The 17806-nt window shown below is 50.1% G+C and overlaps 1 protein-coding gene across 2 annotated transcripts in view; it reads right to left on the reverse strand.

Annotated features, from left to right (window-relative positions):
- The window catches only part of Tacc2 (transforming acidic coiled-coil containing protein 2), a 73084-nt gene extending 57316 nt beyond the window's left edge, over positions 1 to 15768 (reverse strand). Inside the window, exon 1 of one of the 2 annotated variants that reach the window (XM_059265699.1) lies at positions 15623 to 15768. In XM_059265699.1, the coding sequence (XP_059121682.1) occupies positions 15623 to 15690 (68 nt within the window). In that variant the 5' untranslated portion in view covers positions 15691 to 15768. The remainder of the gene's footprint in view (positions 1 to 15622) is intronic. The other variant, XM_059265710.1, reaches the window with a different exon arrangement.
- Between the last annotated feature and the right edge of the window lie 2038 nt (positions 15769 to 17806).

The raw sequence follows: 17806 nt of genomic DNA on the forward strand, positions 1-17806 counted from the left end.
CTCATGGTCCCATCGTTGGTAGCTGCATCTTGTTAAGACTGGCAGAAAAGCCACTTGGTGAGTCAAGACGTAGAGCTGTCAGATGGCTTAGCAGGTAAATGTGCTTGCTGCCAAGCCTGAAGACCCGAGTTCAATCCCTGAAACTCCCATGGCGGAAAGAGAAAACAAACAAGTTGTCTTCTGATCTCTACATGTGCACTGTGAACACACACACACACACACACATACACACACACACACACACACTTTTTAATAAAAGAAGAGAGAAACAGAGGAAAAGGCACTCGGACTGCCCTTTTATTTCCTTGCCTCCATTCAATGATATTCTAGAAATCTCATTTTGTAGCTGAACTCCTTGCTTAAGTAAATTTACATAGGAATCTTTATTTTTGCCTCGAGGAAGTGGCTATTAAACCCAGACAGAGCCTTGTACATGTCAAGCAAATGCCCAACCACTGAGCTACATTCCCAGCCCTGAAGTCAGAATTTCTACTTTAAATTTAGATTTGCTAAAAATATAACCAGAGGGGCTGGAGAGATGGCTCAGTGGTTAAGAGTGCTTTCTGCTCTTCCAGAGGCCTGGTGTTCATTTCCCAGCACCCAACATCAGGCAGCTCACAACTGCCTGTAACTCTAGCTCCAAGGCATCAGGCGCCCTTTTCCGGCCTCTGTGGGTACCAGCACAAATGTGTACATATACACATGCAGACAATATACACACAAAAATAGAAAAGAAAATAAAAATCTAACTAGAAATCAGACATCTATGGACATGAGCAAAAAATGTATTCACCACACCAAACTCAGGAAAACGAAAGCTTCTTACAGGCTGTTATCAGTCACAGTTTTCTCCAAGGACAAGGGCAGAATTGCCCTACCTGGTCAGAAGCCACTTACGAAGTAGGTAGGTGTTCTCACTCACTCACGACACAACTGGGCCTAGAAAACCTCTCTGCTCAGCCAAGCCACGTGCACGGAGCTCACATGGAAAGCGCTTCTGTCCCCTAGGCTCTCCTGGTCTCTGGGAACACACTGAGTTTTCTTTATACATTGGTCTAAGAAGTTTGATATCTAGATACTGAACCCAAATCAAATGAGAAGAGGCAAGGTCATGCTAACACAGGATAGCGTTCAGGAAGAGTATGTGGCAGATGAGACAGAAACCCCCAAAGACAATGTAGGAACTCAAAAAAGCCGTGAGGCTTGGCCCAACGGCTGGGGCTTCTCCAAGAACCTGTCAGTGAATAGCCCCTCCCTCAGCACTCTTGACTGGGAGCGATGGGGGTGCCTTACACATACGGTAGGGAGAGCTCCATGTTAAGGGCTGAAAAGGGAAAAGCCCAGCAAACTAAGGACCATACATATGGTATGGATTTAGAGTGATAAGAGATAAATGTAGGGCTGGAGAGATGGCTCAGCAGTTAAGAGCACTGGCTGCTTTTCCAGAGGTCCTGAGTTCAATTCCCAGCAACCACACAGTGGCTCACAACCATTTACAATGAGATTTGACACCAATGTACATAAATCCACATGCATATTTGCATACATGGACGCCTATGTACAGAGTGAGATATATACAAATAGAGGCATCTTATAAGTGCTGCTTTTGTAAGTCAGGAAAAAATATACTGAACCTCAGATATCAGAGATAACAGACTGCCTTGGCATGGGGGAAGATCCTGACCCCAGTGGAGGAAGTCTCCCATACTGCTGGGGGCTCCACAGGCCAGCCTGGGCTGTTCAGCAAGCTCCTTCAAATCTCATCCAAGGCCTGGACACGATGAATGGGGACTCCACTGAGGTCTACCCACACAGCTGGATTATGTCCAGGGTAGTATCAGTTAAAGAAAAAAAAAAGCCAACAGAACAAGTGTGGAAAAGCAGAACAGCCAGGATGAAGCTCCATCCAGCACAGTCCAAGGCAGACACACTCACCAGGGCCAGCCACTCACCGAGCACTACCCTTGGGGATGCCATGGGGTCCACTCCAGATGCTTCTCCAGCTAGCAAGTAGCATCCATCCACACCCACAGCTCATGGTCGTCAGACATCAAGTGTCTACAGAATTTAGGACGGAGGTGCCCAGCCGGGGCTTTAGACACGAAGGAATCACCTGTTCATCTTATCTGACATCTTTCACTTCCTCACAGGGCTTCTGCATACATCTTTTTACCTGATGTTCACAACTGGCGTGGCAGGCAGGTACTACCCACGCCTACTGCACAGAGCCTACCACCAATGAGGGAAGGAACCTGGGTAGGGTAGTGACCCAGGTAGATCAACCTCCGCTCTCCAGAAGCTTGAGTCTTCCCAGCGTCCAAGAACAAGAATGTGAAGGCAAAACGCCTATAACTGATTGAATAAACATGTAAATGAATAAATGGGGGCATTGAGATGGCCCAGCAGGTAAAGATGCCTGATGACCTGAGTTTGATCGCCAAGATGCACTTGGCAGAAGGAGAGAACTGACTCTTGCAGATTGTCCTCAAACCTCCACGTGGGTGTCATGGTGGGTGCACTACCCCCAACACACACACACACACACACACACACACACACACACACACAAATTAGAATAAAATGTAATGAATAAACAAGGTTGAGAAGCAACTGAGGGAGATACCAGATATCAATCTCTGACCTCCATACGCATGTACACATACATGCACACACACATGCATGGTTGCCTACACCTGTGTGTGTGTGCGCGCGCACACACACACACACACACACACACACACACACACACAACTCAACTAGCACTGAAATCCCTGCTAACGCCAGAAGCATCACTTTGACATTGTGGGAATGGCTACTTTGACCCTCTGTTGCAAGAAATTGAGAACTCGAAGCCCAGGAGGTGGCCTCTGACATCTGTCATAAGCATAAGCAAGAAGGCTGGTGCCTGGGGAGCCAGAGGCCTGATGAGAGCGGCAGCCAGGTTCTGCTGTCAGATTTACACTTACTGCTTTTCAAATGCAACTGAGGGATGCTGGCAGGTCAGCTGGGTCTGTTTGGACTTACCTGGGTTATTGTCACAAAGCCCTTAGCCTTGAGACAGTGATGCTTGGTAGTGACGTGGGGAATTATATTTGTTCATTTGTGTATGTTACATGCAGTTGAAATCCAAGGTGACTTATCAGCCACTACATTTAAACCACTGACTATGACTCTGGTGTTTTTGTTGCTTTAAACAAACTGGCATATAAGGACTGAGAATATCTTAGAATTTGTGAAAAGAGTTTCCTCCCTGTATCAATTATATAGCAAATAAAAACAAATTATTTTAGTCAAAGCTTGCCCAAAGTATAACCTGGGGTCACTGCCCTCCCTCTGGTACCTGCTAACCTTCGCTTCCTTCGTGTGTCTGAAACTCAGTCATTTCCCACCTTCATGGTCACTGTTCCCACCCCAGGTTTGTCCTCACAGCAGTAGAGCGGTTAGCATGACGGACCTAAAACTGTCTGAACTCAGGGTGAGCCCCCTCCCCCCTGACAAGGGCAAGTCCCCCAGCAGCCTCCTGACTCCTCACTTGTCCCAGCAAATGGTCATCATCACCACTGCCCATGTCCCAGGCCTCCTGGTGGACTTCATTCTCCCCGTCTACCTGGTTCTTCCACGTAGTGGGAGTCAGTCTGTGCACTTGGCCAGCCTCCACCCCACCAGCAGTTTATCATGGCTCTTCAGAGCTCCCCTCAGCCTGGAACCCTAGCCCCTAGCTCTGTGATGACCTGCTCCTGTGCTCTCCGGGTCTTAGCTTCAGTGGGCTGTCTCATCTTGCTCCTCAGGAAGTGTACAACGGTGTCAGCACTTCTATCTGATTACGGTTCTTACTAAATATTCGAGTGGAATTTGGTGCTTAATTTTATGATTCTTCACCTGCAGCTGCTTAAGTGCTCTCTCTCTCTCTCTCTCTCTCTCTCTCCCCCTGTGTGTGTGTGTGTGTGTGTGTGTGTGTGTATGTGTGTGTGTGTTAAGAGTGGGGTTCAGTAAACTCACGATTCATTGGTCCAGCTGTCCCCTGCTATGGACGCTTTTAAAGAAATTAGTAGCACAGGCTTGCTTTAGGTCTCCCTGGTGTGTTAGCCGGAAGGATATGCTAATTCTAATTATACAGTTTTAACACTGTAAGGGCTAGTGTGAGTGGGTGAACACTACCCCCCTACCTAGCAGTATGCACAGTACACTCTAGCTACAAACACTGCTCCCATGGCCACCCCAAGCATTGATTACTTTTTTTCCTGCCCCTGATCAACAGCCCAGGAAACTAAGGCCCAAGGCTGGTAGCAGCCTGTCCCTATTTGGAGCCAAATCCGTAGATGCTCAATTCTATAATAAACAAGCATTGTAGAGCTGTATTCCATAAGCTGTCAGGATTAATACGTGTAATATACATAAGGAAAGTAATTTAATTTATACTTTTATCAGTTCAGAATTTGTAATAAGGGGTCAGAGGTGGAGCTGACTAAGCTGCATTACATATGAGAGAAGAATGTGAAACTTCTCCAGGAGGGGCAATGCCTTAAGAGAAAGCTGCATTTCCAGGCAGTGGGCAAGACCCACAGGCTGCCTCGCTTCACGTGCTGCTCGCAAGCCATCTCTTCGTTTTCATTCTATGGAAGAATAGGAAGGAAAAGGACAAAGGATTTAAGTCCTGTTTCTTCTTACTGTTCAAAGGCACTGTTTGCAGACTGGCATAAAATAGGCTTTAACCTGGATTTTGCATTTATTATTGTGAGTGAGGTACGGGGCATACCCCACGGTGCACACATAGAGGTCAGAGAACATCTTGAAGGAGACACTTCTCCCTGGGTCTCCGGTTTAGGGGTGGGTACCTTTACCCATGGGGCCATGTCACCAGCCTGCGTGTGACTGAAGTGCAATCAGGCAGAAATGCTAACACTGCTGTACACTCCTCGGGATGCAGGGGTTCTCTCTCTTGTGTTCCCAAGATTGCTAATTGTTCCTGTTCAACATTACAGAGAGGTGCCTGGAGTGCTCTGGGAATATCTTCCCTCTGGGGCTAGCTTTGGATACACCTGTAGGTCATGCCAGGGTGTTAGGAGGACACTGTCACTACATCCCACTCCTACAGACTTTAAAAAAAGAAGTTGTTTTAATCTCATGAGAAGCACATCATTTGTCCAAAAGCCTCTTAGGTTTCTCACTGTGGTCCACAGGGAATCAGGCAGTCAGTCCTTTTCATTGCTTCCCTGTAACATGCAATTTGCTAAAAACCACAGTTTTAGGCAGCCTGCATCATCTGCTGAGCTTAAATCAGACATCCTTCCCATTAGGGAAATAGCTGAGATTACAGATTCTTACATGAGAAGAAAATGGAGTGGGTAGTTTATTTGGGATTAAAAATCACTAGCTTGGGTCCAGGCCCTCCACTGAATCTTAGCTTCAGTTGCTGCCAGACCCTTTTTTCTCCTTCTTTGTATCTCTTCAGGATATTGGAGAGGTCGGTACTAAGGGAAGTGGGCATGTGTCGGCAGACGGGGGTGGGGGGTGGGGTGTAGGCTGAGCTTGATTAGAAGACCCCAGGCTGAGCTTGGTCACTGCTGAGGGAGAACGTCCAGCAAGAGGTGACCACAGGAGCTGTTCTCTGTTCCTGCTGGCCACTGGGATGAATCCGGTCTTCAGCAGGGACTCCATAATGTGGAGCAGATGTGGGTCTCTGCAGCTTCAGAAGCAACTCTATCAAAGGTTCCACCCTACCATTGTCATTTGTAGGAGCCATGGTGGAAACTGCTCTGCACTACAGGGAGGTGCCTGGAGTGGTCTGGAAGAAAATACTTCCCTCCAGAGGTTGGCTTTGCTTTAGGGAGAGCATGTGTGCTCCTGTAAGTCACGCCAGATTCTCTCAGAAGAAGACTCCTTGAAAGCACATTTACTTGCATGAGTGGTCCTGAGCTTTCCCGGGGTACAGGGATGCTGGGAGAGTAAGCATTAGTCTCTTGGGGAGCTGGGAAGGGCAGAAATGCAAAGAGGGTAAGCAAAGGCTACTCGGGGGTAATGTAGGGTGGGTATAAGGATGAGGCACTTCTTTGTATTTGTATGTGGGCATGCTTAGCTTTAACCACCAGTTCTAGTGGTTGAATTGTGTGCTCTAAGCAAGGGCTGGTTGCATAAGTGTTAGGTGTGGTGTGGTCTAAAGAGGGGGGGGTCTGGGCTTGGCCTGTGGCTGCGGCTTTGGCTGCAAGTAGAAAATATACTAAAAGGGACTTGAATGGCGTCCCCTGAGACTGGTGGGTGGGGTTCCACCGGACTGTCACAGCGGCTTTAGAAAACTGGATCTCCCACAAAGAAACTCCAAGCACTCAGATCTCAGGTTTGTGTGTTTAGCATCACTGCCTTTGTGTACCAGAGCTGACTTTCCCAAAGCCCCTGAGTTGCCTCTCCCTCTCTGTGACCCCTGACCCCTCTAACAGGCTTCTAGGGAGTTTGGAGCCTCAGCTTCTGAACTGTCTGCTCCACCAAGACCTGGAGCCCAGGTAGGAGATGGGAACGCCCTAGGGAGGACAGGCATCAGGCCTGGGGCCTCCGTGTGGTCCACAAATGCCAACCAACATCCCAGCACCTGTCTCCCGCCTTCACCGGAGGACCACAGGAAGTCTGGAAAAATTGCCAGAGTGGGCATCTTCATTCAGGTGCCCGAGAAAGGCTTCAGAGAAGTGAGCAAGAGGCAGGGAGAAACAAGGAGTAGTTTGAGGAGGCTAGGAGCTTCTAGTAGTTTCCCAGAGCCTTTTAGTCACTGGTTCCGAGGCCAGAAGGGCCATCTATGGGTAAGAAATAAAGGAAGGAGCGTTCCATGAAAGTGGCACCTAAGTGCTCAGCTGCTGAGAGATAAGGGTATGTGCTGTGGGATGGTCTGTATGTCAAATGTGTTGCTGATTGGTCAATAAATAAATCACTGATTGGCCAGTGGCCAGGCAGGAAGTGTAGGCGGGACTAACAGAGAGGAGAATTGAGAGAACAGGAAGCTGGGTGAGGGAGACACTGCCAGCCGCCACCATGACAAGCCGCATGTGAAGATCCTGGTAAGCCACGAGCCATGTGGCAAGGTATAGATTTATGGAAATGGATTAATTTAAGCTGTAAGAACAGTTAGCAAGAAGCCTGCCACGGCCATACAGTTTGTAAGCAATATAAGTCTCTGTGTTTACTTGGTCGGGTCTAAGTGGCTGTGGGACTGGCGCGTGAGAGAGATTTGCCCTGACCGTGGGCCAGGCAGGAAAACTCTAGCTACAGGTATGTGATACAAAGGCTAGATGTAATAGTTTCCTGTATCTTCCTGTCCAGCAATTCAAGGAGAGAGAGAGGGGAGGGGGGGAGTGGATCTGAATGGCACTTGCTGACCACTTCCAAAGCTCTCATTCTGCAGCTGACTGCATAGTCTGGAGCTGCCCCCACACTGCAAGGCCCTGGGCTGCCAGCTGCCTGTTTCCACAGATAGGACAGAAGGCCATGGCCAGGTGGTAGCTGTAGCCAGTGAATTTTCTCTCTGGCCCTGCTCCCAGTGTGGAGCTGCGTGGCTGATGTCGGCCATGTTTGTGTGACAGTGGGTAGCACAGGTGTCCTTTCTTCCTGATTGGAAGCTCTGAGTTTCCTCTCCGTTTCTCCAACCAATGCCACTCTGGTTTATACCTGTGGCCTGCATGTTCCCCCTGGGTCAGCACGGTAGGAGGCACCAGCCCAGGGTGTTCAGATAGACTGACCCACTGCCCCCAATATAAGGAGGGGCGAGCATACCCAGAGAACATTGCTGGGCCCATCTACTGTCAGGGGCTCTGCTGTGCTTTGACAAGTCCCTCAGTAGATAAGGACGCTAGCTCCATGCAGATTCTTCCTAGGCATGTGGCAGTGCCCTTTCAGCATGGGCTGCCTGCCTCAGTTACAACAGTGGATGGATAAGAGGGGTTGGCTCCCCTTCCCTCCTGCCTCTGCTGAAAATAAGGAAGAGAATTGCATGGGGCTGTCTGGGGACCCTGGAGATAAAATCACCCGTGAAATCCTGCCCTGATGGTGGTTTTTACTGTCTTCTTTTGGGCGGCTAAAATGATATCTCTCTATATCTGTAACAATCTATCTATCTATAGCTAATGTATCTATCTACATCTGTATCATCTATGGTTGCGAACCACCAAGCAGGTGCTGGGAACCAAATCCAGGTCCTCTGCAAGAGCAAGTGCCCTTAAATGCTGAGCCATCTCCAGCCCCTAGTCTTAGTAATCTTCAAGTCTATAGTCACCACGCTGGACAGAAGATGTCCGCAACGTAATCCCCCCGTCTAACTGACAGTCTGTGTCCTCCTTTCAACATCTCCTGTCCCCTTTCTCTCCTAGGCCTTGGCAGCCACGCTTCTAGCCTCCGTTTCCCCGTTACTCACCATTTATTCACAGAGAAGGCATACTGAGTATTTTTCAAGTCAAGCCCAAAGCCACAATGTCACACTGGAACTCAAAAGAGACCCTTTGCAGCTCAAATGCTTCCTCACACAAAGCCACACAAGTCTAGTGCTAGTAATGGGTGACAGATTGCCAAATTCATAGAAATAAACAAAACAAAGCTAATCATCATTTGATATACTCGTGTGTTGCCTTGTTTACATCTTCCAGTCTAGAATGAACTCAGCATTTTTATCTGAGTGAGATTCTAGGAGATGGTGACTTTTAATACAGCTGAAAGAGAGAAATGTAGAGACCCACAGAGGTTTCCTGGTGAGAACTTACTCAGCGTCTAAGAATCTGAACTTGCTTTACCCAGCAGGGCTACATAAGGGGATGATTTGACCATGGCAGTGGTTACCAGGTGTTTGGAAGGGTCTACACTTGGCTGTATGGTGTGCTTTGATCTAGCAAGAGGGAGGTCTTTTGCCCCGCCCCTTGGCATTGTTTAAAAAAAAAAAAAGCCCCTTTGAATAAATGGAAAAGGCCATTGAGTATTGACCCAGGTCCTCCTGAAGCTATCATATGTTTCTGTCTTTCTCCTCTTCGCTATCTTTCTAATATTTTCTTATCCCTCTCTCCTCCTCATAAGAACCCTTGAAAAGGCGGGAGCTGACCTTCCACACAGAAACAGACTTGCTGATGGATTGTGAGAAGACACCTTTGGTGTTCCTCTTCTGAGCTGTTCATAACAAGGGGACCCTTCTGTGGAGATGGATAGGACGGCGGCACCGATCCCCATGAATCTGCCTCCTTTCAGGGCGCCATCTCTGTCCTTTGTGCCTCGTCTGGGTTTGCATGTTACACCGCCCAGTTTAGGCTGAAGGCACCAACTCTGCATTCTGTAGGTACTGTTTGCCCCCCATTTCTCTAAATGAGATAGCCTCTCTGAGACTCTTGAACTCCTGGCATAACGGGGTGGGGGTGGGAAATGAAAAGACTATGGGGCTGTCTGCATTCATCCAGGTTTTCCTGGAGGCCGTTGAAGTTGCCCATGTGTCAGAGGAGTGTGAGAAATCTGTCCGCTTTCCTCAGATGTAGCACTGTTATTGGTCAGAAAAGTTGGAAGACGACAACGGAGCAGCGTAGTGAGCTAGGGCAGCCCTGGGTGGCCGGATGACGGCAGCCGATGGAGACTGAAGACCAGTCCTGTGTACCTTGGGTGGGAAACAAGGTGACATGGGGGAAGATGGACAACAGGGAGAGATCACCACCAGATGTGAGTACCACAGAGTCTTCGATCAGTGAGAGCAGATTAGAGTAGGGTAGGAGGGCTGTGTGGGGGAAGTGCTGCTTCCCCAGACCCTGCTGGCCAGGAGGGAGGCGGCAGGAAGGAACAGGGACAGGGCCTTGAAGGCGCCTGTAGGACCAGCGAAGTAGGCCAGCACTGAGCTTCGCTCAGGCAATGGGAATTCAAGATGTGTGCGTTGGGTTGGGATGAGGAATGGCAGGGGACAGAGCTTGGGCAATGGTGAGGCACAGGGCCAGATCTAGGTTTATGGTCAAGTAAAAAAGAAACCAAAATAAGTAGGAAAGGAAGAGTCTACATGGGTTTCTTGCCTTGCAGAGTGTCACTGAGTGGTCTTTGTTTCGTTTGGAGTTTCACATTCATCACGTGGGAGATTGGGAGCTGCCTGTGCCCTTTAGGATTGGATGGCATCCCTGAATTCCTCGACATCCTCCCTGGTTAACAAGGTAGGAACTGCACTTCAAGATGGGCAGTGGTTGGGGGCAGAAGATGACTCCTGACAGAGGACGTGCTGGAATAGGCTGGGCTGTAGTTCTAGGGGGACTCAAGGACCCATGGCATGCTTATAGCTCAAGAAGAAAGCGTCTCATCATGCTGCTTTGGGCCCCTATTACTGTAGCCTGGAAACCCAGTGAGGCCCAGTGAGATGTCTCAGCTGGTACAGATGCTTGCCACCAAGCCTGACAACTCTAATTTGATCCTTAGGCCCCACGCAAAAGAAGAGAACTGACACCCACGAGCTGTCCTCTGACCTTCATTCACTTTTACACACACACACACACACACACACAGAGAGAGAGATAGACGGACAGACAGACAAAGAGATTAAAAACAACCAGAGTGGCCTAGATTGTCAAATACATGTGAAGTTAGCAAGCGGGACTTCACAGTTACAGGGAGGAAAGCAGCTTCCTCCGAGAGCAGCGGTTCTCAACCTTCCTATTGCTACGACCTTTTATACAGTTCCTCCTGCTGTGGTGACCCCCAACCAGGAAATTATTTTTGTTGCTACTTCATAACTTTAATTTTGCTACTGTTATGAATCATAATGCAGACACCTGTGTTTTCTGATGGTCTAAGGTGACCCCTGTGAAAGGGTCATTCAACACACCCCCCCCCAAAAGGGCCACGACCCACAGGTTGAGAACCACTGCTCTAGAAGAAGCTGGGAAGGGGAGGGGAGGTAGGGCGGAGAGGACAGTACCTGCCACAGGAGATGCAGCTAGATGAGGCAGCTGTGGCTGTGCACACGACATTCTAAAGTTTATAACGGTGGCCTAGACAGTGGGAGGCAATGAGGCCTGGCCAAAGCGACTGTGACCGGGGCTGGCACACACAGGGCAGATACCTCAGCAAGTCTGGACTGTGGGGTTAGAAGGCATCCAGGGGCCAAACTTGGACCTGGTCCTCCAAAACCACCTGGGAGCTCCAGACTCAGGGAGGAAGGGTACCCCAGACACCCTGAATAGTGAATGAGGGTGCACACCTGTAATCCCAGCACTATGGAGGTAGAGGCAGGAAGATCAAAAGTTCAAGGCCATCCTCAGCTACATACAGAGCAAGTTTGAAGCCAGTCTAGAGTACACGAGACATTGTCTAAAAAAAGGCCAGACAGACAGGGACTACGCGAAAGTTTCTGCTGAATCCGAGTCTCCTCAGCGAGGCTAAGTAAGAGCGTCTCCCTCCTGGCAAGGAGTCTGCCTCATCCAGCTCTGTTCCCACGTCTGGCACCGACAAACTGCACCCACCTGCCCTGCAGACACAACTGCTAAGAGAATTCATAAATATAAACAGAGAGAGAAGTCATCTGAGCAAGCGCAACCAATACAGGATGGGCGTGTGAGAGCAGGTCTGACTTAGTCAGTTCTTTGTGTTCATCCGGGTCTCCCCTTTCTGAAACAAAAGCAGGAGTCTGTGCACAATCGGTTTTCAAGGGACAATTGTTCCCAATGCCAAGTCCACACCGCTAAGCTTATGGGGCGAGGACGGAATTGTTCGACACCCTTTGCTGACCTTCAGGGCTGCCCCGGCCCCAGTAATCCATCTGACATAGGAGCCAATCATGTTTCAAGCTGATGTAGTTTCCTAGGCAACCAACAATATAGTCACAGAAACAGACTGTAGATAGTAGAAAGAAACACAGAGCTGGGGAGAGGCACTGACCCATAATCTCCTGACTTTGATGTGACGCTCACCTGCAGAGTCATTCTTACTTGATCAATACCTGAAACCCTACGCTATGAGCAACATGGCACCCCAACCCAAGACCCCAGCAGAAAGGGCTGGCATGACCCCTTGCACGCCCAGGAGTTACTGGGAAGGCCCTGGAATGTTACTGCCTTCAGGGCCCCCATCGAGCAAGCTCCAAGACGGTGGAGGGCCATCGATCTGGGCACTAGGCCACAGATCCAGGGTGCAGCTATCTAGGAATGATGCCAGAAGAGATGACACCCACAAGGAGCCTTTGAGACTTAAGTTTACACCCCACTCAACAGACAACTTCACTGCTTATTCAGTGTGTGGGGATGGAGTGGGGGTGGGGACTTCTAAGTGTGCCCAGTAATAATATCCAAAGTAAAATATACCTTCTGAAACTTACACCGTCTGTAGCCCATAATAAGAACATTATCATTTCAAACTTCTACATCTATTTATTTGTGTGTGTGTGTGTGTGTGTGTGTGTGTGTGTGTGTGTGTGTGAGAGAGAGAGAGAGAGAGAGAGAGAGAGAGAGAGAGAGAGAGAGAGAGAGAGAGAGAGAGAGAGAGAGGACAACTTTGTAGAGTCAGCTCTTCAACACGTAGGCTCTGGGAATCCAGCTCAAGTCATCCGGCTCAGTGGGAAGCACCTTTACTTGGCTGAGCCATTTTGCCAGCCCTAAACCTCTACTTTCTGCTTTACCCCTGCCTGTCTGTCTTTACCCCTGCCTGTCTGTCTTTACCCCTGCCTCTGCCTATACATCAGTTAGTACCACGGCCTCCTCATCTTTCCAGTCTCTCTGGCTCCTCCTCCTTGCCTCTGTGGCTCCTCTGGGGACCACAGTCCCATGACTTCACACGTCTGCAGACTGTTTTCTAGAGTTCACCGGCAGCCTGTCCTATGAGAGTTCGAACCCTTGCCCACTTTGTCTCAGGCTGCCCTGCCGCCCTGGCTGGCTGGGGGGAAAGGGGTCAGAAGAAGGTGGGGAAGTCCTGGAACTGAGGGCAAAGTGCTTGCTGTGGCTTCACTTCGAGGAAGACACATCCCCAGGGGTTCCCCTTGGAAAGAAGGATGGATATGGGGCTCATCAACAGACCTCAATCATCTTCGATGAGAAGTACGTACTTGGGGGTGGGATTCTCCCTCTCCTCACTACCCGTTTCCCATTTGGAAGTGGTTATTGCTGCCATAAGTCCTTCCCAGACAGGAAAGGAGCAGCTAAAGCTACGGCCAGTGGTTTTCACAAAGACCTGGACAGAGAGGAGAAATGACCGGCTCAGGGCTTCTCACACTCTACCCCAAGCAGCGCAGGAATCTTTAATAAGCACTGGTTAAAAAGGAGATTGGAATCCGGGTGACGCCTGAGACCCTGCATCTCTGCCAGAGGTTGATGCTCCAGTTTGTGTACCACCGTGAGGTCCCCTTACACCGTAACTCCCTGCTTCATTTTCCTCATCCCACGTACCTTCACTTCCCCAGTTTTCCTCACTCCTCACCCCACTGCTCTCTGAGACAGACAAACCTGTTGACTGGGACTACAAAAACCATCTACAAGACACCCAAACTTGAATCTAAGAGGGAAAGTCTTTCGGTCACTCCCCACTCCTATCTCCGTTTCACCCTTGTGTGTGGTCCTCTGTAAATCCAGCTTTCACCTAAGAAACAGAAATGTTCGCTCTGGACTCCTGCTGTCACGGCCTGTGTCTGGCGGCAGGTGGGCACACTCTGCACACCCTTGCACACCTGATACCACCATCACACCGCGGAGGCACTTCTCAGCTGTGATGCCTGCTCTGCTCCTGGATCATTCGAGGGCATGCATTTCCATACACATTACTATGAAAAAGCCACGCTGTAGGGGAAAAAAGTGTCCCCATTACTCAGAGATGGGTGGCAAAGGCTAGCCAGTAGAAACAACACCCCCAAACTATTTCCCTCTCTCCGGTTCTCCATTACAAACTATGCTGGGGAACAGGGGGTGGGATTTTTGTGAATGAGTAAATATACCATCTTAACAACTGCACTCCAAGACATTCCAGAAGTATCACGTGGTAAAAAACAGACTGAGTGGGCCATGGAAACATTGGATGAGCAGCTTTCCTCTCAAAGTGGCCACCGGGCCTCAAGTTTTACTCAGCTGACACTATCCCCATGGAACAAACCCTTAAAGACTGTTGTCTCAAAGGACAACATCTACCTAATGGAATCTCTCCAGACTCAGCTCTCAGCCCCCAGAACACAAGGCTGTAACTCAACCAGGAAAGAAGGCGGGGACATCAGGGACCAGGGAACTCAATCTCCAAGGGCTGAAGAGCACCCAATCCTAGGGTCGCATTATCCTTTCTGGGCCCCCCCCCCCCCCAGTGCTTTGGTAGGTGTCCACTCTGTGAGCTACAGAGCAGGTGTCCTTCACTGATTTCCAATTCAGAGACTTCAAAAACTGAGGCTGAAATTTTCTGTTCTTGAGTCCCACAAGGCAGTGCGATTTTCCGTGCACCTAACAACACTGCACCTGAATGGCCAGGACAGTGAGGCACAGGGTTCATATCATACAACTCCCAAACACAATACACCTCCACTCTGAGACCCCACACTCTCGAGTTACGGGATAAAGACAAATGATGGGTACACACCTGCCCTTCAGAATGACTAGCTGTTCAAAAGCCAGAGCCTGGAAAACCACGCGGTTCAGCCCGGCATTACATCACCACATGGGTCCAGCGTCTCCCCAAAGACCAGTGAAGGGTGGAACACCCCACACACACACACACACACTCACCTCCCATGGGGCCCAAACCCTACTCCACAACACAGACCAGTCCCTGCTATCTTTTAATCTACATATCAAATACTCAGAACTCACAGTGCTCTGCCACCCCCGCCCCTCAAGGCTTCAGAAATATTTTTCTCTTCGGAAAAGAGCAGACCTTGGAGTGGACTGGCAGACCCACTTCGGATTGCAGCCTTACTTGCTGAATTGTGACCTGGCAGACAGACCTCCAAACTAGCCTGGGTTCATAATGGAGACTACCATAACAGAAACAGCAACTGTAAAGACGCTCATCCGGATAAAGGCCACTTCTGAACACTGTGGTTTAGAGAAAAGATCGGATTCCTGGATCGATGCATAGTCAGGCGCTGCCTCCACCAATGACAAGGCTGTTTGGCTGTCTTTACTAATAATAGCAAGCGGCCTTGTCCTCAGTGTTAGCAGCAGAGGAATACAGGGTGATGCCTGGACTAGACCGGCTGTACACGCACTCTGAGCTCCATGCCATCTGTCCTGCCGTGCCAATAACTAACCCAGTACTGCTACCAGGGTAGGAAGATGCCAGCATGCACAATACTCCTCCCAGGAGGAGGCCGGCTCTCCTTGATGCCTCCGGTTCCCTAGCAGGAAATACCAGTGTGTGTGGGTTGGGGGGTGGGGGTGCAGAGAAAAAGATGCTGATAGCGCAGAAGCCCCCACCATGCGCCCTGCAACTGAACAACCAAAACCAAATTCCAGAGGGCTCTTTCTGCTTCAGGCAGCATCCTGGGGCTGCAAGATACTCAGTCCAGCTAGGACACAAAACACTATGAGCAGCAGCCACCAGGTAAAGCCTTCCAAGGCTTCCCAGGCCAGCCTAGGCTTCACGCTGCACCGCATGGGGGAGAGAAGCACTAACAAAGCCGGGCAGCCTCTCCTCACCCTGGGGGCTCCGGGCGGCAGAGCACTGCACTTACATGGCCTCAGAAACCTCCAGGTTCAGGTCACTAGCTGGGGCTGGCTGCAGGGACTGCGACCCTCCCATCCTCGCTGAGCCCTGGCGTGCAGGCTAGCCGCGGGCAGGGCCAGCGTCCTGGTGCGGTTCCTCCAGCCCGGGGCGGGCCGGCGGGCGGCCGGGGCTGCTGCACTGCAGATGGGAGCAGCTTCTGGCATCCGTGGTGGTGGCGGCGACTGGGAGCTGCGGCTCGAGGCCGGAGCCGGCCCAGGGGGCGAGCGCCGAGGAAGTGTGCACGCGCAAGTGGAGCTGGCGGGCGCGCGCCTAGGTGTACGCGTGAGCGTGGCTGGTGCGCGTGGAACTGCCTGAGAGGAGGCAGTGTGAGCCCAAGCACTGGCGTGGTCGGAAAGGATCTTCTCCTCTTAAAGACCCCAGCTCAGCCTGTGTGTTGGGACTTGATGATGTCACCACCACCAAGTGGCCAGACGCCTGCATCTTCACAAAGCTCCAACATTGGCTCCGGAAACCGCTGGGGGGAGGCAAAGACCCTCCCTCTGCTCACACACCAAGCAGCAGCCTCCTAGACTAGCCCAGACCGTCTGCTAAGTGTAGTGTGTCCTTTGAGATGTAAATGCGCTGCCCATTGGCAACTTGAGGCCCCCCAGAGGGCGGGGCAAGGTGGTCTAGCCATAGACAGAGTTGGGGACAGGTCCCTTCTCACTCACTCCCCCAGACTGGAGGAGGGGCTGCAGGAACCAGTAAAACAGGCGACAGTGGAAATTGAGGACCGACGGCACACTTGAACTTTCTTCAGATAGCACAGCTGAGGATGAACCAGTCTGTCCCAGAGCAGCGACCTGGCATAGCTCTCCAGTTCCCAGCTCACCAGGCCTCCATGGTATAATACCTTCTTAATTTGACAAAGTTTGCAGAGGTTGAGGCAAGCTGGAGAGAAAGAGGCATAGGGCCACCTTCAGAGGCTGGGTCTGCAGTCTGGTCTTTGGCCATGAGAAGAATTTTCTACAAAGACAAGCCCCTATGCCATGCAGGCTGTGCTCCTGAGTCAGGCCCCTCATGTAACAGGAAGGGAAAGGTAGCTCTGAGGGACGTAGAAAGGCTCATCTCTGATCGGAAATACAGGTTGGCTTAGATGCTGGGGACACCCAGTGCCAGACCCCATCTCCCTACTGGGAAGCAGCTAGGTGTCTTTGTCTATAGCTCTGAATGTTTCCACAGTTGAGCTCTGGCCCTTCTCACCGAAGGCTACTTGAAAAGCATTCTCTTTCCCTGTAAGTGCCGGTGGTGTGGGGACCCCGCCACCCCTGTCTGGCTTACATTCGATGCAATGGGTTTCTGAGCCCTGAACATTTACAACTGACTTTAGACACAACTGCCTATGGGAAAGCAGAAAGACTCATCAAACTTTTCCCACAATTCCTCTACCTATAAGGCAGTTAGCACATAAGAAGTATGTACATATGGCCCAAAATAATAAGAGGAAAGTAAAACCGATCAACGTATACAATAAAATCAAAATAAAGCTATTCAACACAGTTTAAGATTCCCTCCAGTATACTGGCTGCTTTCTAAAAGTGTGGCTAAAGGTGCCTGCACAGGTCAGCACATACAGAATTTGTTACTTGCCACAGGCTCCAGAGCTTGAGGCCAGCTGAGTTTCCTGAGCGCATATTTCTTCGCCTTGTCAAAACACTATACCATCAAAATTCTTCCAGGAATCGGTGACATTAAATCTCCAGGAAGCACCGAGGTTTCTCTCTGTATTTACATGGAAATGGCAAACAAAGATGCCAGTCTTGTGGGGAAGGTAACTGTCAGCAGGGCAGCACCTCCCAGGGAGGCCATCACTCACTGTCAAGGGGAGTGTCATCTGGTAGCAAGGATCCTGCAACTTATTTATCCAATCATATTCATGGGGGGCGGGGAGTTCTTTATATTTAAAAAAAAATCTTCTGGGTTCTGTCTGCAGTTGGGGATCCAAAAGAACCTTATAATGTGCAGAAAAAAAATTCATCAATGCTAATGTAGATTCTTCTGAGGAGACCCTTTCCCTGGGTGTGTGACATACAGACTTCAGTCAGGTTGCACACTATGTGGGAAAAATGAGGAGTCTCCAGCCTGCACTAATCCCAATTTGTCCCTCAATGGCTCTATTTTGCCTCTTTAACTTTCTGCTTCTAGAACCACT

This window comes from Peromyscus eremicus, chromosome 1 (assembly GCF_949786415.1).
Source record: "Peromyscus eremicus chromosome 1, PerEre_H2_v1, whole genome shotgun sequence".
Classification (NCBI taxonomy): Eukaryota; Metazoa; Chordata; class Mammalia; order Rodentia; family Cricetidae; genus Peromyscus; species Peromyscus eremicus.